Source organism: Pagrus pagrus, assembly GCF_965226575.1.
Source record: "Pagrus pagrus genome assembly, chromosome: 18".
In the NCBI taxonomy this organism is placed as follows: Eukaryota; Metazoa; Chordata; class Actinopteri; order Spariformes; family Sparidae; genus Pagrus; species Pagrus pagrus.
The window spans coordinates 10,056,746-10,076,735 of NC_140202.1; the positions used below are offsets into that span (position 1 = coordinate 10,056,746).

Consider the following 19,990-nt stretch of genomic DNA (forward strand, 5'->3'; position numbering starts at 1 on the left):
CCCCACTTCCTACACCCAGTAAAGTTGATGTAGATTTATTCTGTAAAGTTGAGTTTAAGATAAAATTACAAAACGTTATGTCTGATTAAATGATTAGACAACATTATAAAAAGAAATCATTTTAATCTCAAGATACAGGTAACAGCTCTTTGTATTTTATGACAATACCAACATACACAAACATCTGATAACCAAACCAACAGCAATATTTTAGAAGAAAAAAATCCTCCTTTTGATATAGAAGGAAATAAAATGCCATCGTCTTTGCTGGCTCAAGTCCCATGGATGTGTTCTTCAGACGTTTAATGTAACAGACGCACTGAAAACAGCCTCACGTGAAGTTTTATCTCGTTAAGCCCCGCTGTTTGCAACCTATTATTAGGTTTAGCTGCATCAGAGCCATTCACTCTGCTCCACTGCAGTGACAGAGTCCAGCAGTTCATCCTGCTCTGCGGGCTCAGCTGGAGCATCACTCTCTGGATCTCGTGCTGGAGGTGATGACTGGATTTCAACAGGTCTCTGGATGCGCACCTGAAACATGACATGAATTAGATTTTCAGTAACGGGATGCGAACTTGTATTCAGATCCTGAATGCTCCAGCCAGGTTCATGCTATAATTTATTGACATAATATATATAATATTGATATATATTATAGCTCCCAGGTATACAGTAGCAGTGTTGCTTAAGCATGTAAAAGCCTGTCCAAACTTGTGACAGCCGTATTTCATGAGCTGTTTTACTACATTTGTATGACAACTACGACAAGAATGAAAAGACTTCCTATCAAACAACGCACACAAAGTGTTAACAATACTGTGGATTTCCGTTTGCATATTTTATACACCATATTTGAACATGGTGAAGGTTAATCATTTGACCACAATGCTGCCTGTTTATAGAGCTGGCTGCACAAAAACTACTGGTGGTAATACATGTAAAAAGTATCTTGACTTTGTGTTTTAAATAATAGTTTTAATTTAACTGCAATGCTTGCAACACATAACAATTAATACATTTATCACACGTTACATTTTTATATGCCTTTGTTGACAAATCCAGTGATGGGAAATAAACTGAGCCACTGTTAATGAAACATGCTTTTTCAGTTTCAAGATCAGGCCATGTGATCATGCACACACAGCATAAGAGGAGACACAATTACCGCACAGCTCTGTTCAAGTTTTCCTTGTGAGCAGGTCTTCACCACTGGTTTCTCTTTGTCTGTATTAAATTCAATGTCACAATGCTATTTGTGGATGTATGAAGCCATGTCAGTTTAACGTTACAACACTGGCTTGATTAAGACATTTTAATTCTGCTATGCTAATTCTTAGCCTTGTATTAAAATGATATTTTGTATGAGAATAGTTTTATAATTGTAAACTTAAATTATACGTTTTAAAGACGTGTAACCTCAAACAGTACAGTACAGTGTGTCATTCAGAATGACAGTCCGGCAAAAAAGGTGCTGATCTCTCTTGTAAAAAATACACTCCTTCTTTAGCAAATCAAGGTTACAATACAGTGTTTGTCCATTTCACTGTATGGATTTTTCAGTTCTGTTATGTGAGGTTCGAGAAATTCACTTTTGTTCTTTTTGTTTCTTCTCCTTTGAAACCGTATACATCACTACCAGACATGTTCAAGTAATTTGATCCAAGTCGTTCAAGTCAAAATTACATGCTATTTATGACACAGTAAGATAACAATGATCCAGATGCAGTAGAGTCAGTGATCTTACCCTCCTAACCCGGGACGGCCTCCTCCTGCACGGACAGAGGTAGAGGAAAAAAATGCAGACAGCAAAGCAGCGGAAGGAGAACACCATTTCCACTATGGACATGAAGATGAGAGGCACCCACAGGATGATTGTGGTCCCCTGTCGACAAAACGGAGGGTGAGAAAACTCTGATCAACCCTTTTGCATCAATTCAAGTCAATATCCAAACTGCAAGTGGATAATTAATTATATCCAACTTACATAGATCCGGGTGGGGTCAAAGGGGCACTCATATGTGATGCTGGAAGAGGAGCCGACATGATGCGTGCAGTGTGTTAGCAGGCTCCATCCTTTGTTCATGATAGCTTTGATCACAGAAACTGACAAGCCCAAGGTGGAGGCAACTGCCAGGAGACCTGACAGGAAGCTGATGACCAGCAAGACCCACTGCTGCAAAGACAACATGACGTGAGAATGTTATTAAATGAAAGCTGACAACCCTTAATGTTGTATGTGAAAGGAGTACCTGCTTTTCAATGGTGAGTAGATGTAAGAGGGAAGTAGTGTGGGAACATGGAAATCACAAGTTGTTCCAGTATTTGAAAGGATTCTGGTTGTACTAGTATGTTACTTATTAAATAATTATCCACTTCTGTATCTCCACAAGCATGCACTCACTCACTCACTCACTCAAAAAAACCAAAGTGCAAGTTCTGACAGGAGAATGGAGGAGGGAGAAGCAGTGTCAGACAGACGGGAGTAGTATTTACCAGGATCCTGTTTTTCTTGTTTTTCGACAGGACAATGGCCGTTATTCCGCTGATTATTCCCTAAAGGGCAAACACAAACACAAAAAGGACAGATGTTTCATTCACAGATAGATAATACAATATCACCAGCCAAAATGCTGCTATTTAAAGATTAAATATTTACATGTATTGACCCAATGTAATTTTAAACTATACACTGCGTCGTGATCAAATGAGAAGTTTTCAGAAGCAAACTCTTTGGTAAAACCTATAACCCCGATTCCAAAAAAGGTGGGAATTGTAAAACTATTTAAAAGAAAAAAACTTTTACAGTCTTTTGTTGCCCTGTCTCAACTTATGCTGGCTTCAAATTCAGAATAAAAATAAAAATATATAGATAAATATGAATGCAGATAAATATGTTTTCTATTGAGTATATGAAGAAAAAAAAAGGATCAGCAAATTAATACATTCTGCAACCAGTATGTAAAGTTTGCCTGGAGAACTGCACGTCCCAATACTTACCACCAAGCCTGCCACGATGGCAATGACATTAGAGATGGCGTACACCATGGTCCGGGCCTGAGCGTGCACGTTGATGTGCCTGAGCACAGCGCCATGCACCAGTGCTGCAAGAAGGAAATTGACATGGCCCACGAGCACAAGCCCCAGCCCCATCTTCATCAGGGCTTTGTTGTCCTTGAGGTTGGCACAGCATACTCCTAGAGTAAGAAGAAAGATGTTATTTTGACCTCATAGCTTCACGTAAGGCATCAGGACCACTGCCAAAATAAAATAAAAGATAATTAACTCATTTAGGGCATTGTGTGTACAACAGTCCCTATGGTCAGACTAAATCCCACAGGAACCAATTTTGTATTCACCAAGAAATTCCTGTATGCAGATGTTGCAGATGTATTGAATGTGATGAGTGTGAACCTGTGTGAGAACTGACTTCACTGCACTGCTGTGGTTTCAGAAAGGAAGCGGGCAAGTGGTTCATGCTTGAGACTAAGGCAGTTACCACAATTATATCCGACCCCTGCAGAGAAGAAGATCTCATCCACCGCATGCTGCAAAAAGTGCTGCAGCTATGGTGACACCTCAGAAAAAGGATGGGGATTATGTTACGCTATGTTGTTCTTTCCCCTGCGTAAAAGGCGAAGCACCCACCCAAAGACCATGTAAGCCCCCCCTGAACCAAACAGGACAAAGCTTCGGGTGGAGCGTTGAGGACCTAGGAGGCCTAAGGGGTCAGGTAGTAACAGATACCTGTGACCTGTCTGACTCCATGTTTTTGGTCATAATATTGTTGATGTTTGCTGGCATTCAAGAAGACATAATCACACATTGTTGCTGTAATGTTCAGACCAAACTTTATTATTCATCTAACTTTTTTTTATCTGACAGGGACAGGATGTCTCTTTGATTCTGCTTGGTGATGTCAGATACTTGTTTAGGTTAAATAATAATGATATAATGTACAGTGTGGGACCCATAGCCCACTATACTGTGTCTACATCTGACCTATCGACAGGTCATAGTCATGAATCCAAGGTGAGGCAAGAGCTACCCAACAAGTTGTACTTGTATTTCAGTGAAACTCCAAACAAGCTATGCTACACCTGTGTGGGGCTTAACAATTAAATATCATTCATAAATATTAAGACACAAAATAAGAGATTACAATGAGTTCTGTCAGGAAAACCCCGGAAAAGCTACGTCTCTTCTCCTTGGATATCCGTTAACAACAGCAGACCACGCCTAAAAACTTCAGCACGCAACATGACCGACTACATACCTGTCACCTCAGGAAGCTCACGTGAAATCCAACTTACCTAGATTCACCATGGTGTATTCTGTGTCCCCGTAGATCACATTGGTGTTAAAGCGGTATTAAAGTCATTTCTGACAGCTTTTTTCGACACTCCGCCTTCGATGGGTCGTTGTCTTCTTCCAGTGCCGCTCACCTGCGGACAAACAGAGACCAACTTCCGCCTACCTGTGCGGAGGCGCCGCGCCGCCCCGCCCGGTGCACGTTCACTGTACAAGAGTGGTGTTTAGGAGGGAAAAGTTATTTACCTGTTACACATGCAATTCTATAACCACTCACCATTGATACTTAAAGGGATATTTCAAAATTATAACAAGAAATAGAAAGTGGATAAAAACAATATCCAGCAAGAGTTTCACTATGTAAATACCTCACCATATTGCATAAGATATAGCCTGCTATAGTGAGTTTATAGTGCAAGTAATACCTGATTCTGTGGTCTATTCATATAAGATTTTTTTTTATTACTGTTAGTTGTTTGGTCAATAAAATGTCAGAAAATGGTAAAAATGTTGGTCAGTAGGCTATTTCCAAATCCCAACATTGTCAAATCTGTCATAGAGGAGTAAAGAAACTAGAAAATATTCACATTTAAAGCAACGTTATGTCACTTTTTTCCCTCTATCTTAAAATAACAGTTTCAGAATCATGTTGATGGTACAGTGTCTTGTAATAGGGTGAATGGTGTCTCTGTCTCAGCCACTGTGCCCCCCCATCACTTGTTCCTGCACTATGTAACTTCAGTGAGAGGGTAGGATCACAGCGTTACATCACATGTTTACTTCAAGATTGAAGTTTTCAACACCTAACATTGTTATGATGTAATGAATTTTGTTTGTAGTTTGCACCTACAGTATGTCTGACAGATTGTTACAGACCTGGGATTTGTATTTATGACAGTGGTGTTGCACTCAGAAACTGTGGGGGGCGCCATATCGCACAAAATGCCAATTACTACATAATGTTGCTTTAAGGAGCTGGAATCAGAGAAATTTGACCTTTTATCTAAAAATAAATAAACTATTTAAAAAAAATGTATTAATCAATTACCAGAATAGTTGGCAGATAATTTAATAGTTGCCAACTTTTCGATTAATTGATTAATTGTTGCCACTCTGTACTTAATCGTGGGTAGAGGGGGCTGTTGTTTAGTAACATTTTTATTTTTTTTATCTTTAGCTTTACTGATCATGTTATTTCCTTTCCAAATGTATAAACCAATATACAAGCAGTTCTTTTGCTACATGCCCATAGAGTTAGCATCCTTATTCTTCAGTCCTTTGAATATGTAAATGTGACCTGATTCCTACATAAAGGAAGTTATTAAAACTGTATTATACACACAGTTCTATTTTTAAAGATTATAATATCAGTATAAAATCATAAAAGTTACAGATTTGGGTGTTTGCGGATGAGGATATAATATTTAGATTTTTTTTAAATCCATGATTTTTATAGATAGATATCATCAAGTGAATAATGATTTTATTATTCTAGATGGGGAAGACTGGACTATTTATTCTAGATACAATTTGCCTCAGGTGTCAGGGTTTAACAAAGACCCCTAAAATCTGAAATGACTTTGAAAAAAAACACACAATTTCCTTCATTTAAAAAAAAATATATAGTTGCTAAATACATTTAGTCTCACAATAAAACCCAGAGAAAGCACAACTGAGCATTACTGGCTGCATAATTGCCCGTGAGCCTCGTTAGCTTGATTCCCTTCACCTGTCCCTCCTGCCACTGCTCCTTCTTAATGACACACCTGTGGTAGGAGAGCATCAGAGTGGTTGGTCCACTTTCGAGGTCTACAATGGGGACAACAGAGATATTCCTCTGCCTTTTTCTTGGACATTTTATCACAGTTCAGTCGCGAATGATCAGGCAGGATGGCACCTTTCCCCAGGAGTTTCCAGGATTTTTACCGCCTTTTCCATTTAAACGCAACTTTGATTTCACTCCGTATGACACCATCTTCAGCTCGTGGCAAACTCGGACCCCTGACTTTCACATGCTTGCTGATTTCCCTCCTATCATGCACGTTCCCAAAATAGAGGTGTTTTGCGACGAATCTGAGCTGATTGTGCGGGTGGATAAAAGATCAAATGCTGTCATGCTGACCAGAGAGGAGATACAGTTGGGTGACGGCTGCTACAGCAACAGAGCGCTACCACACCAATTTGTCTTCATGTACAGTTTGGATGAGTGTGGAACTACACGTATGGTGAGTTGATCAAACTGTTACTTTCTCCTCAAGGCTTCATGAGAACTTTCTGAGATTTGACTTTTTCTTACAGATGCAGAATGGCCTGGCGACGTTCACAAACACACTCTACTTGAATCTCAAAAAACCTCTTCCCACCTGGTGGCAAACTCCTTCCACAGTGCACATCTCCTGCACCCCAAAGAGGTGCATCTATAGAGTTACTAAAGCTTTTCTAAGTGGTCACAAGTAACCATACTAAAGGGGAGTGCTTGTCCTTTCAGGTCATATGCCGATCCAAACTTCTTTGTCTCAGCTGCATTTTCTGAACATGGCAAGCCCTTTAACATCAAAGCCATGAATCGTGAGTAATCTCGTGAGTCAGAAAGGTGCCATTAAGCTAGGCTGTTTGGTTGACAGACACAAAGTTTTTTTGTTTTTCCTGTAGCCTCCTGGAGCAGCACTGCAGAGTCTAATATCTATAAAAGAGGCCAGGCTGTCAACCTCCAGGTTTCTGCCCAAACCAGACCCAAGCAGCAGCTCTTCATCCAGTCCTGTTTTGTCTCTGGATCTCCCGAACCTGAGACTGCACCCAGGCACGCAGTCATATTGAATAAAGGGTAAGCAGCCGGTCAGGAGCTGATGGTAATGCTTGCACTATGATGATACGATCAGCTGTGATGATGCGTCTCTCTGCAGGTGCACGGCCCCGTTGGGTTCTCCTCATGCTGTCGTACGATTCGTGGCCTCTAACAGAGCAGATGTGGTTAATTTGGTTCTGAACACGTCTTATCTCATTTCTGAGGTGTCTTTTCTTTTTTTTTTTTAAATAAATTGGTTTTACCATCATGCATCTCCTGGACAGCTGTATGACCTTGTGAACTCTCTTCCTCTGAAGATGTACATCCATTGCAGTGTCCTCCTCTCAGACAAGGGTGTCACCTTTGGCTCTAAATCCTGCAACTATAATATGATCCAGTCAAGGTACTTGTATACACATAAAACTGTATTTAGTGACCTTTTTCATTGCTTGATGAGATTTTTGTTCTAGATGGGAGGACCTGAGTGGAACTGCAGAGGTGTGCAAGTGCTGCAGCTCAAAGTGTAAAGGCCTGTCAGTCAAACGCCTTCCTGAAGGTCAGTGCTTTTGTGGTTTTTGTCAAAGTGCAGCAGCAAATGGATTTGTGCTATTTCTGGTCTCTGACTCAGTGACTCACTTAGCGTGTCATTTCAGATGTCAAGGCTGTTGTCAGCACTGGCCCGTTAGTCATCGTGGACAAAGATGTAGAGACGAGTCCTGAGCCTTCATTCTCTGAACCGCAAGAAACCCCCAGCGCTCTTGTTAGTGACCCCACACAGTTTGAGGCCTCTGATGGAGCAGCGACTGAGGATGTGATTGTTTCTGGTACTTCTATATCAAGAAGCAAACTCTCCTCTCCAACTCAGGGTGTTGTGGTTGTGAGCCAGGACCCAGCTGGCAGACTGACCCTTTGGCTGCCTGGACAGGTGGAAGATACTGAAAACAGAGAGAATATTGGTTCTGAGTCTGAAGACAAATTGACAGTTGAGTTACAGGCACGTTACCTTCCTGAGCTGCAAGTCTCGACCGCAGACCAAGAGTCTCAACATGAGATCAGAGATCATAATTTGAATCTTCTTACACTGGTTGACTTGATAATTCCTCCACAACTGGAAGAGGCATCCACTGCAGAGGACTCTCAAATAAAAATGTGGTTGGGAAGAGTTCAATTGTCTGACACCGAGGCTCCAGAAGAAGCTGACGTCCCTCTGCCAGATAAGACATCTGAAAAGGTTCATTTTAGCAAAATGAGAGACGAGCTGGCTCAAAGGCAGGCAGATGCAGCTGTGATGCCCAGAGAAGAACCAAATGACGCGCGTACTATAATTCGCTCAAAACTTCAGTTCTCGAAAGGAAAAGGTGGCTTGCAAACATTGAGCTATGAGGAAGAAGAGGTGAAGCAAGAGGAGGACGAAGGTGTGATCAGGAGATTTGGGATGGATGGAATTAAAAGAGAACCAAGGCAGACGGGTCTACGGTCAACTTTCCTGGATTTGTTAAGGTAATCTTAATCTGCGACTTCAGTGTGTTTCATGCATGTGACTAATTTATTTCTCAATCTTTTATCCTCAGGAGGATGGACAAAGCAGAATAATTGCAACTTCATAAGAATATTTTATAATTGCATTGAATAAATATATTGAGCAATAATCTGTTGTTGTCTTTAATTAAATGCATATACAAATGTTTTAAGAAGCAAAGCAGGTTTTCACTTCAACCACACTGAAACTGCCAAAATCAAACCCAAAAAGAAATGACTGGCTCCATAAATAAACTTGCCATTAAGCAACATTATGTAGAAATTGGCATTTTGTGCAATTTGGCACCCCCCACAGTTTGAGTGCAACACCACTGTCATAACAACAATTTGTCAGATGCAATGTAGGTGCTGATTACAAACAAAACTCAATACATCATAACAATGTGTTGTGTTGATAACTTGGTATCTTGAGGTAAACGTGTATGTAACGCTGTGATCCTAAACAAGTGATGGAGACACCATTCACCCTATGACAAGACACTAACATCAAAGTGATTTAGAAGCCTTAAAGTGACATTATGTTGCTTTAAAAATAAATGTAACCATTACATTTATAAAATATGACATTTATTTCTGTAAATTGCCTCCGTTTACCTTTTTTATCAATGTACTTTCTCATTTAAATGTGTGTGTACATAAATAATCACACACTGGATTATTTTCCCCTTTGCATTTCCCTACCTATTGAAGACACCAGTCCCCCTTTTAAAAAAAAAAAAAATCATTTGTTTCCTGCTTCAATAATCATTAATCACCTTCCCAAGCTTAAAAAGCCTGTCCACGGTGCGTTTTGTGTGCGAGCCTTTTGTATTCCCACCCAGATGTCGCTGTGGGGAGCGGGGCGCTGTAGTTGGAGCAGCTCTGTGTGCGCTCTCCCTTTTACGCTGCACGCTCGGTGTTTTTTCTCTCCCAAGTTTGACCCTGGCCACTATTTCCTCCGCACCGTCACTCTCTATAAAGTGCCCATGCTTTTCCTCACGCAGCCTCTTTCCCCAGCCACAAAACAACCGTGAGTGTCTAACTCACTGTTCTTGAAAAACTTAAAAATAATATAAAAAAATATAAAAGCAACAAAATCTCCATAAAAATAAGAACCTCACTATTAAAAAAAAAAATACAAACATTAAAAAAAAAATAGCAAAAAATTAATAATAAAAAACAGAAACAAGAGGCCTCGGGCTTAACCCGAAGTTGGCATCTTTGACGGAAGACTTCAGAAGACATCGACTTATGTCGTGATTTTTTCAGGTTTGACATTTTTTCAACAAAGCTGGACCTCGGAGCCAGCTGTCGGTGTCTTTATTAGGCGAGAAGTGAGGCGCAGCTTGGACCCAGGATACACTTCATACCGGCATTATTCTTCCTGGCGTGTCTGAGGGAGGCTCCGCATTCACTTATTTTGTGAACTCCGAGATATGAACACAGCGACGGGGAGTTATCCGATGGCTTCTCTCTACGTCGGCGACCTGCACCCCGATATCACGGAGGCTATGCTGTATGAGAAATTCAGCCCAGCCGGACCGGTGCTCTCCATTCGGGTATGCAGAGACATGATCACCCGGCGATCCCTGGGATACGCTTATGTCAACTTCTCCCAGCCAGCTGATGGTAAGAAACGAAACCTGCAAAGTGCTTTTTAAGCATGTTACTTGCATGTGGCTTTAAGAGGCTGGAAGCATGCATCCTTCAGACACTGACAATGTCACCATATGCTCTCAATGTCAGACCCGAAACTATCCACATAATCACAACCAGGGACATACTGGCAATGCATAAACATGGTTGAACTTTAAATTCTGGTGGATGAAGTGATATGTTTTTGCAAGACAGTTCTTCAGACTGTTTGGAGCACTACTTTGACCCACATAAGCATGTCCCAGTTCTTCTATATTCCTGCTAATGTATGTCACCACCATGGCTAAAGCCCTCTCTCACATTATGAGTTTGACTTGTGCTTAAAAGTCAACAGAGAGTCAGTTTATGTCCATCACTAATAAGCACTGCAACTGGGAATATATTGTAATCTCCTTTTGCAGATCTCAGTCATTGAGCCCAAAACGACCCATTTCTGCTCCTATTTAAAGGGCCACTGAGTGAAGTCAATTCCCACTGCCCTCTGCTGCAACAGTATATTCACTGAAAGCGTGAAAAGTGACAAGAACAGCTGAACGGTGACGATAAGCTGAACACCTGCTTGACATGTTTATGTGTATTGTCTGGTACATTCAAACATATCAGACTTGATCCTGCTTTTATTTGGATTTAATCACAGTTTTATTTTGAAAGTCCACGCATCCACAGGTATAGCAGAAGTGTTAAGTGTCTTTTATCATAATGCTTTTCTGTTTCCTAGTCAATGGTACCAAAGCATTGAGCAATAGTAGCACGTGTAGTGGTTGTCTTTAAAGGCCCGGTGATGCTATTTACATTGTGTTGACTCTGTTGCGCCTTGTATCAACGTTAAACACCTGTCACACATTTATCTGAGCGGGCAACCAAAACCCGCAGTAATTAGAGGCTACTACTGGCTCGCTTCCAGGAAGATAGTATCACTCAGTTGAGTAAATGTAATAAGAGCCACAAGTGAGAAGACACCATTTGTTATTGGAGGTGTAGATATGGGGGATGGTAGCTGTTGGGTATTTACATGGAGTCCTAACTAGCACGTGTCGGTGGGGCAATAGTTTTTTGCTGCCTGTGTAATGCTACGAAAAACGTTCCTGAACAGAGTTATAACTAGTTTTTACATCAGCGGTAAACGTTGTTTGTCATGTCACAGCTGTATGTGTTAACACTCACTGGTGTTGCTCATCTGAGCATTCTAGTTGAATGTGTCTCTTCCCCATCAATGGTGGAGAATGCTCTACTCACACTCCATGCCAGCACATACCTCTCAGGACCCCTCTCTAAATATAGAAGGTCTTTCTGAGCAGCTCGAAATCTGCCTGCCCACAATAAATTTAAGTTTTTAACATGACAGGAATGGTTAACAATGACAACTAATCCGACGCTGTTAGCATTTTACACAACTTCACTTTCATTCTGAATGACAGCATGTACTACATGAATAATGACCGTGCACATACAGTAGATCTCTTTTGGCCTTTTTTTTTTTATAACTAAGTTTTCTACACGGAACCTTCCAGAAGTCCACATGTTTGACAGCGATCACACACCTTTTCTGAGCACACGGCCTGTGTGAAGTACAATTGCAAGCCAAACTGCTGATGCCAGCAGACGCAAGGCAGCTCCGTTTTGTTTACCAGACACTTTTAGCTGGAAAGCCTGGCCTGTGTGTGTGTGTGTGTGTCTGTTACTGTGGAGTGACTGAACAAAAGGATGTTTGGCATGTGTGCCCACATGGACATGGGAGCCTATATGAGAGTTAAAGCCATAGTCTGAGAGAGAAATGATAGAAATTGAACCTTAGCGATTAAACCAGGCTCAAAGATGGCATATGAGGAAATGAAGAATGAAACATGTTAGTACTTAAGCTCATTTGTGTTTTCTGTGCTGGTACTGCAACTGGCCTAGGTGGGACGTGGCCCAGCAGCATGTGGTGAGTTAGAGAAGGGGGCCATGTGCTCCTAGCCTGCCACTGCGGCTGCCCCTTCACACCTGTCCCAGCTGCTCATCGGCCACATGGTCTGCTGCAGTATCTTAACCATGTTACTCAGGCCTTGTATATGTGCTCGTAGCAGCAGGGGTTCTCCATTGTAACATAAATTGCACGGGAGGGTAAACTGTTTTAATTCACTCCACTGTAGCTTCATGATATTTCTCCAGGAAAGTTATTCAGGCAATGCTGTGTTTGTAGGCCAAAGCGATGGCTGCATTATCACAACCGTTACTGGTCGAGAAAACAACGAGCATTGACCATTATAGATGAAGCATGATATATAGCATACATACTAGTGACTGATATGTTGTCAGACTCCTGGCTCAGCGTAAACAACCACGCATGACCTTTCCCTCCACCTCTCTGCCACCTCCTCCCTCCCAGCTGAAAGAGCCCTGGACACCATGAACTTTGACGTGGTCAAAGGGAAGCCAATCAGAATCATGTGGTCCCAAAGAGACCCCTCCCTTAGGAAGTCTGGAGTGGGCAACGTGTTCATCAAGAACCTTGACAAGTCCATTGACAACAAAGCCCTGTACGACACCTTCTCCGCCTTTGGCAACATCCTCTCCTGCAAGGTACAATTGTCATAGATGTAACTAAGAGGCTTTACAACTGTAATATTGTTTTTTAAAATGCTTTATATGTTCCCACTGTTCCTGCTTAGAGTTTTATACAGATTGTGCCTAAGTTAGACTAAAAAATCGACCTATAAACCTATGCACGTATAACTTTCTCCTACCAATTCCAACTAAGAACTGGTCACATTGTTCCAACACTTCCACTACTTGCTACTTGCTTCCAGCTGTAGCCTCATATCTAACTTCCAGACATGAGAGTTGTATCTTCTCATCTTACTTTCTGCAAGAGAGTAGCTGCTTAGCTTAGCATAAAGAATGAAAACAGGCATCAGCTAGCCTAGCTCTGTCAACAGATAACAAAATACACTTAACAGCTGATGCTTGCTAATTTACAACCAAAATTAACAAAGTATAAAACTGGGAATTGAGTCAGTTAAATGACAAATAACCCCCTCTAAAACCTCAAAATGTTGCTTTTATTGTTTCAATGTATAATATGTAACATTTCTGCATTAAAATGTCTAACAACTTCACTTTTGTTATATATTTTGTTGATTTAAATTTGACTTTTAACTTTAATACATTACCTCATCTGTGAACATTTCTGCCTGAGTCACGTAGATAGATTTTCATCATTAGTGGTGGATGTTTAACAATAACGGAACAACTCCCATGATCCCATGCTTCTTACACCTTTTGTTTTGATAAAGAGCCCCCTAGGCGGGGCACACTGTGCATCTAAAGTTAAGGAACTGCCTGCATGTGTCATGATGTCTCTCTTTGGATGCATATTTACCCACGTCTTCCTCTGCTCCAGGTGGTGTGTGATGAAAATGGCTCCAAAGGCTACGCTTTTGTCCACTTTGAGACCCAGGATGCTGCTGATCGTGCCATTGAGAAGATGAACGGCATGCTTCTGAATGACCGCAAGGTGTGAGTGTCTGATCATCTAGGAACTGGGGACAAACGGGTGTTCATTGTTGATAGTGTTTTGAAAATAATTTAGCTTGCATTTTAAAATGATTTTGATAGTATTTAAAAGTTAGCATGACATTGAAGGTCCTCATGTAGAAGGTGCAGCAGTTGGTGATCTAATGGTGATATGTAATGTTTAAACCTGACTTGTCTGTTGTGTTGCGTGAACTGACTTTTCATGTCTTTTTTCAGTTGGTGAGTTTGTGCGTGAATAATCTGACTAATAAGCTCATCTCTCACTACTGCCAGTATGAAGATAAACTCTAAATTGAAAGATAACAAACTAAAAAACTCTTTACTTACTCTCATCCTTCCTACCAGACGCATTTTCTGTTGCCTCATTTGTCCACTCGCTGGTCACCCGTCTCGGAGTGTTTGTATGTGTGTGTATGACAACGCTTGTGTGTTTTAGTGATGGATCGAATGCAGGAATGCAATACTGGATGGCGGAAGGAGAGAGAGGTCGTCATAGCAAGGTATATAAGATCATTTGGTCCTCCTCAGCTTTCCTGTACTGTACTGTGAGACTCTGTTCCTCCATCCCTCTCCATCCACCTCCTCATCAAGTATTTGGACCAAGAATTACAATGGTTGTCACTGTGTTGTCTAGCATGCTGACATATCTGCCTGCCTCTGGTGATATTAACCGCAGTTGGTTGTTTTTTCATTGTTTACCCTAGGAATGAGTCACGTGATGAAATGTAGCTGTGAATTTGATTTGTGGATGTTGTCTTATTTACCGTTGCTTGCGTGGTCAGGTCTTCCTCTGTCATTGCGGAACTTTCTGTACCCGGAAACCCGGATCAAGAGTGTTTTAGATCGGACAAAGCAGGTCAAAAGAGACGGATCCTGGTTTGTTTTCTCATCTCAGTCGGGACTGTTTTAAAAGAGTGTGTATTGCTGCTCTTCCTCTATCTTCAGGTTTGTTGGTCGTTTCAAATCTCGCAAGGAACGGGAGGCTGAACTTGGTGCCAAAGCCAAGGAGTTCACCAATGTGTACATCAAGAACTTTGGGGATGATATGGATGATGAACGCCTGAAGGAGCTTTTTGACAAATATGGTAACATTACTAGATCCATGGGTGTTACTCTGAACTCTAAAGTCTTACAACAAACTTACCTGACCTTTAACCTCTGCAGGTAAAACACTCAGTGTGAAGGTGATGACAGACCCCACCGGCAAATCCAGAGGCTTTGGATTTGTTAGTTACGAGAAGCATGAGGACGCTAACAAGGTACACTAGCCTCATGGAAATGAGGAATTTTAGTGAGCCTTTACAGGTCATTCCTCTGATAATAATGATTTCATCCAAAGGCTGTAGAGGACATGAATGGCACCGAACTCAACGGCAAGACTGTGTTTGTTGGCCGGGCTCAGAAGAAAATGGAGCGACAGGCTGAGCTGAAGAGGAAGTTTGAGCTACTGAAACAAGAAAGGATCAGTCGTTATCAGGTCTGTAGAAACTAACCTTTTAATTAATCAAATTAATCTGGACCATGTCAAAGAAGCTGCTACATATGTCTAATGACTGTGCTCGGTTTCAGGGTGTAAATCTTTACATTAAGAACCTGGATGACACCATAGATGATGAGAAACTGCGTAAGGAGTTCTCTCCATTTGGGTCTATCACAAGTGCTAAGGTGAGAATAATCAAACTGATTCTGCGATGCATTACCACTAGATACAAGACTGTGCATCACTGCAATATAAATATAGCAACAGTGTGATAACATTGTCTGCATCACAATCTGTCTATATTTTAGGTGATGCTAGAGGAGGGTCGCTCCAAGGGTTTTGGCTTTGTCTGCTTCTCCTCCCCCGAAGAGGCCACCAAGGCTGTGACTGAGATGAACGGACGAATCGTTGGCTCCAAACCGCTCTACGTAGCTCTCGCTCAGCGCAAAGAAGAGCGCAAAGCCCACCTCACCAACCAGTACATGCAGCGTATTGCTGGCATGAGAGCCATGCCAGCGAACGCCATCATTAACCAGTTCCAGCCCACCAGTGGCTACTTCATGCCAGCTGTGCCACAGGTGTGAGACTCAAATCTGATATGATAGTGTCTGTTAAAGTGGCTATATTTTATATAATCTATATATATATATTGATGTAATATTGAAGGGGTCGCTCCTTATGGTGAACACACAGATAATTATCACTTGACTCTACAGTTCCCCTTAGCTCTCCGAAGCTTTTTAGCATGTTAGCTTATTTTTGTTTTTAGGCTTTACACTTTTCTGTTTTGATTCAGTCTCACTGCTGATGTTTTTAGTGTAAAGCTGTTAAAACATTGAACTACAGACGAGCAAAGTTAGCAAATAGCTGGTGAACATGGTGAAGCATTTAACACCTTACGAACCTGATATTTCCTCAGAGGTTGGTTGAGACCAAAAACAGAGCTAAAAGTAGATTGAATATTGGACATATATTCACCAGGTGGACACAAACACTACTCCAAATGCATGCTAATGTTGCTCAGTGTCTGCTGGATGTATAAATAAGCAACTGTGTGCTAATAAGTTTATTATATCATGTTAAAAGATGATGATAAATCAGTGTTTTGTTTCCACCTGCAAGTGACCAAAAAAATCTTGTAATGCAGGTTTAAAATAAGTACTTTATTTAAATTAGTATATCAAGAACGCTTTAATAATTCCCAACAATTACAAGGGAAGTTTTCAGATGGCATTGCCAAGAGGTCTCTGTCAAACTTCTGATACTTTTGTTCAATTTCATTTCGGTTTAAGTGCCATGGATTAAGAAGTTAGTCCCATCAGGGGTTTCAGTGGGGTACGATTTTTCTTTTTTGGGGGGGGGGGGCTTATTTTTTGTTTCAGCTTTTTGGCACAGCATAAAACAAAACAAAAAAGTACAAAAAAAAAACCAAAAAAACCCAGAAACAATAGCTCAAATAAGGTCAAATAATATTGCCTCCATCTTGGTACTAAATGGCGTTATGATCCTATATAACATATGTGCTGTCTTGGCCTACTGTCCAGGCACTCAGCACACTTTACATTATTACAGCAGTCATTTTAGAACTTGTTATTAAACTACCTGTTAAGTAGGGTATGATTTTAATGACATAAATTGACATATTTCACTGACTTCTATCCACCAGGCCCAGAATAGGACTACATACTATGCACCCAATCAGCTGGCCCAAATGCGACCCAACCCCCGATGGCAGCAACAAGGTGGCAGAGGTCAAGGTGAGCATATGATGTGCATCTATCTTTGATATACTTTCAGTTACCTATTTAATATGTACTGTAATAGACCAATAAAAATGTACAACATTTTTCTTATCTAATCTCATTGTTTTTGTCTCGGCATCTGTCACTCTCAGGTGGTTTCCAAGGGATCCCCAACTCGCTGCGTCAGCCAGGACCCCGTGCCAATTTGAGACACATGACTCCTAATAGCGGACAGGGCCCACGAGGTGTGTTGACCAATACAATTGTACAAAATGATCACTATCAACTCACTGATTCTGGATGTTATTAATCATTGATTGATACTACATGTACATTAGCGGTTGTCAAGACACTGTGTGAATTCTGCTGCATTTCTCCTCCTCTCTGCTAGCTTCTGGCCAGGCCATGGCTCCTCGCCCCTCAATGGGAGTCCCCGGGCCCCGTGCCATGCCTCCTTACAAGTATGCCACCGGTGTCCGTAATCCGAACCCCCAGGTGGTGCAACCTATTGCCTTACAGCAGGTATGGGCAGAAGACCAATCACATTGTTCCAGTCACATCAAGCCCCCAAACCTATAATTTTTAATCTTCTCTCCTATGTTCTATATTTGTCCCTTCCAGGCTCAGCCAGCTGTGCACGTTCAGGGCCAGGAGCCTCTCACAGCCTCCATGCTGGCTGCTGCACCCCCTCAGGAGCAGAAACAGATGCTAGGTAAGAATTCCATATTGTAATGAATCAACTGTAGAGCTTTTCAGTTTGTATTAGACTGATTTGTTCTCTGTTTTTTTTAAATAGGTGAGCGTCTTTTCCCACTGATTCAGTCCATGCATGCCAACCTGGCAGGAAAGATCACTGGCATGCTGCTGGAGATCGACAACTCTGAACTGCTACATATGCTGGAGTCTCACGAATCTCTGCGTTCAAAGGTACTTCCCCTCATTGTATTTTTGCCATTATGTCACACTGAAATGTGCGTTATCCATATACTACACTGTGTCATTATTCATGTTTGATGTTTGGTGTGTAGGTGGAAGAAGCTGTGGCTGTGCTTCAAGCCCACCAGGCAAAGAAAGATGCCACTCAGAAAGTTGGTGGCATGGCTACAACTGCTGCTGCTGGCACATCCTGAAGACATGTGCTACATCAAATTGGTATGATAATACATAAACAGTGAAGTTATTCATGCTTGTTGATTTGATCATGCATTGTTGAAGTTTTGTGTCAGTTATTAAAAGTCATTGTGTTGTTTCAGGGCACAGAAAAACAAGCAGGGATGCGAAGAGACTCACTACACTGACTCAAAACACAAGACTCTTCTGAGCAATTAGGCAGAAGTAAAGAAAATGTAATTTAAAAAATGTACTTGAACATTTTGAAAAATGTTACAGTTCACAATTTTCTAGCTCTGTAATACTTTTAAACTGCATACCAAGGCCCCTCACTCTGTGGCAAAGGAGAGGATTTTTTTAAAGGAAAATGAGCCTTGTTCTTTTTCTTTGCTTGAAAGTTTTATGTTTGATTTGAAATTATGGACTCCCCCATTCTATCGTGTTATCATGGGTGTGTGATATTCTCAATAAAGGGATGAATTATCAAGGTTACCATTCTTGTGTTACTTTAATGCTTACGTGTAACCTATTTTATTCAGTTTCAAGTGTGTAAGTGTGACAATTATACGTTTTGTCTGGGCTAGATAGTTGTAATTAAGGTTGCTCTGTTTTGATAGATGATTGATATATGAACCAGAAAAGGGAGAGAAAAACATTTAATCTACCTTTTAAAAGGCATTTTTGCACTAAAAACAGAAGGACAGAGAGGTTTTTCACTGTACCAAAGTATTAGTTAGAAATATGGTTACTGAGCCTGAAACCTGAAACCTCATGATCATATTTATTTTCATTAAATCACAACAAACAAAGGACTGTCACTTTTGCATGGTCTGATATTGAGCTCTGAAAATGGTAAATCATTAAATGCGTCTAATTTTGTAAATAAGAACAATGTAATGCTGAAATAAAAATACTATTTTATAGGCGTCAACTTCATGTTCATGTCATTTTTACGTTATTCTCAAAAAGACGTTTATTTTGGAATCGTAAGTATGAAACCCAATCTAAAAATGTGATCCTGATAACAAGAATGGAAATATTCTTGATTTAAGTGACACTTTGTCAGACCAGGTAACTAAAAAAATTGTCAGGAACAAGACGGCCAGTAAAAAGGGCAGAACACAGACAGCAGAGGGCCACCTTTAACAAGGAGGATGATGTACAACTTGGTGATTTCATTATATCTCGTGAGGAGGGTGTTAATAATGTGTTAATAATAGGCGACATATATACAACAACTGTACTGGAAATTAAAGTGATTTTGTCTTTGTCTAAGTCAAACTAATTAGGGTATTGCAAGAAGATTTCTCACAGCTTGTAATTGATGCATAAGCATTGGTAATTCATTAACAATTAATGAACCATTAAGTAAGTAACTTACAACATTTAAACCTTTTAAAAAATGCCTTAGCCTATTTGAAGTTTGTGCCCAAATTATTTTTGCTGCACACAAAATGACATTTTGAAAAAGCGAAGAAACGTAAAACAAATTGCATAGCCTGGAAAAGTGTCATTTAATTTCACAGCTGCCATTTTAACTTCACAGAAGTCATCACAGAAAAACACAGGTGTTAATAATAACATTAATGATAGCTCGGTTCTATTCAAGTGTCTAAACTTCAATGAAAGTAAAACTGAAGTCCTGATTTTAGGACCTCGTGGTGCCTGTGATGCCCCTCAAATGCACCTGTGTTCCCTGGAAACATGTTAGACCTGCTGTGAAAAGTGAGGGTGATAATGGACAGTGATTTTAAGTTGGACAAACAGATTAACGCAGTGGTAAAATCTAGCTTTTTCCAGCTGAGGCTTTTATCTAAGGTCAAGCCATTTTTATCTTTTCAAGACTTGGAAAGGGTTATACAGCTTCCCAGCTTG

General features: G+C 40.8%; 3 protein-coding genes across 3 annotated transcripts; 2 read left to right on the top strand and 1 right to left on the bottom strand.

Moving 5' to 3' along the window:
• Window positions 1–107: 107 nt before the first annotated feature.
• Window positions 108–4,478, bottom strand: tmem54a (transmembrane protein 54a). Its single transcript, XM_084380720.1, has 6 exons — window positions 4,311–4,478; window positions 2,998–3,194; window positions 2,494–2,553; window positions 1,985–2,173; window positions 1,745–1,882; window positions 108–531 (listed from the first exon to the last, which is right to left on the bottom strand). Exons 1-6 carry the CDS (start codon window positions 4,321–4,323, stop codon window positions 394–396), a joined length of 735 nt encoding a protein of 244 aa, XP_084236846.1. The 5' UTR covers window positions 4,324–4,478; the 3' UTR covers window positions 108–393.
• A 1,598-nt stretch (window positions 4,479–6,076) lies between these two features.
• zpcx (zona pellucida protein C) lies at window positions 6,077–8,742 on the top strand. Its single transcript, XM_084380775.1, has 9 exons — window positions 6,077–6,533; window positions 6,607–6,719; window positions 6,797–6,876; window positions 6,961–7,132; window positions 7,212–7,317; window positions 7,411–7,496; window positions 7,564–7,649; window positions 7,747–8,593; window positions 8,665–8,742. Exons 1-9 carry the CDS (start codon window positions 6,123–6,125, stop codon window positions 8,684–8,686), a joined length of 1,923 nt encoding a protein of 640 aa, XP_084236901.1. The 5' UTR covers window positions 6,077–6,122; the 3' UTR covers window positions 8,687–8,742.
• Window positions 8,743–9,601: 859 nt separating this feature from the next.
• pabpc4 (poly(A) binding protein, cytoplasmic 4 (inducible form)) lies at window positions 9,602–18,607 on the top strand. The gene is made up of 15 exons (XM_084380488.1): window positions 9,602–10,240; window positions 12,636–12,829; window positions 13,650–13,765; window positions 14,729–14,868; window positions 14,948–15,042; window positions 15,123–15,260; window positions 15,353–15,448; window positions 15,572–15,841; window positions 16,930–17,020; window positions 17,158–17,250; window positions 17,397–17,527; window positions 17,627–17,717; window positions 17,802–17,932; window positions 18,034–18,157; window positions 18,259–18,607. The coding sequence occupies exons 1-14, from the start codon at window positions 10,048–10,050 to the stop codon at window positions 18,133–18,135; spliced, it is 1,881 nt and encodes a 626-aa protein (XP_084236614.1). The 5' UTR covers window positions 9,602–10,047; the 3' UTR covers window positions 18,136–18,157; window positions 18,259–18,607.
• Window positions 18,608–19,990: the final 1,383 nt, after the last annotated feature.

Excerpts from the sequence above, each read along its gene's own strand:
- pabpc4 (XM_084380488.1), top strand. The coding sequence starts at position 10,048 with ATGAACACAGCGACGGGGAGTTATCCGATGGCTTCTCTCTACGTCGGC. Across the intron at positions 12,830-13,649 it reads GCAACATCCTCTCCTGCAAG|GTGGTGTGTGATGAAAATGG; the intron begins GTACAATTGTCA and ends CCTCTGCTCCAG. Across the intron at positions 17,718-17,801 it reads GGAGCAGAAACAGATGCTAG|GTGAGCGTCTTTTCCCACTG; the intron begins GTAAGAATTCCA and ends TTTTTTAAATAG.
- zpcx (XM_084380775.1), top strand. The coding sequence starts at position 6,123 with ATGGGGACAACAGAGATATTCCTCTGCCTTTTTCTTGGACATTTTATC. Across the intron at positions 7,133-7,211 it reads GCAGTCATATTGAATAAAGG|GTGCACGGCCCCGTTGGGTT; the intron begins GTAAGCAGCCGG and ends GTCTCTCTGCAG. Across the intron at positions 7,650-7,746 it reads AGTCAAACGCCTTCCTGAAG|ATGTCAAGGCTGTTGTCAGC; the intron begins GTCAGTGCTTTT and ends GTGTCATTTCAG.
- tmem54a (XM_084380720.1), bottom strand. Across the intron at positions 2,174-2,493 it reads ACAAGAAAAACAGGATCCTG|CAGTGGGTCTTGCTGGTCAT; the intron begins GTAAATACTACT and ends TTGTCTTTGCAG. Across the intron at positions 532-1,744 it reads GGCCGTCCCGGGTTAGGAGG|GTGCGCATCCAGAGACCTGT; the intron begins GTAAGATCACTG and ends GTCATGTTTCAG.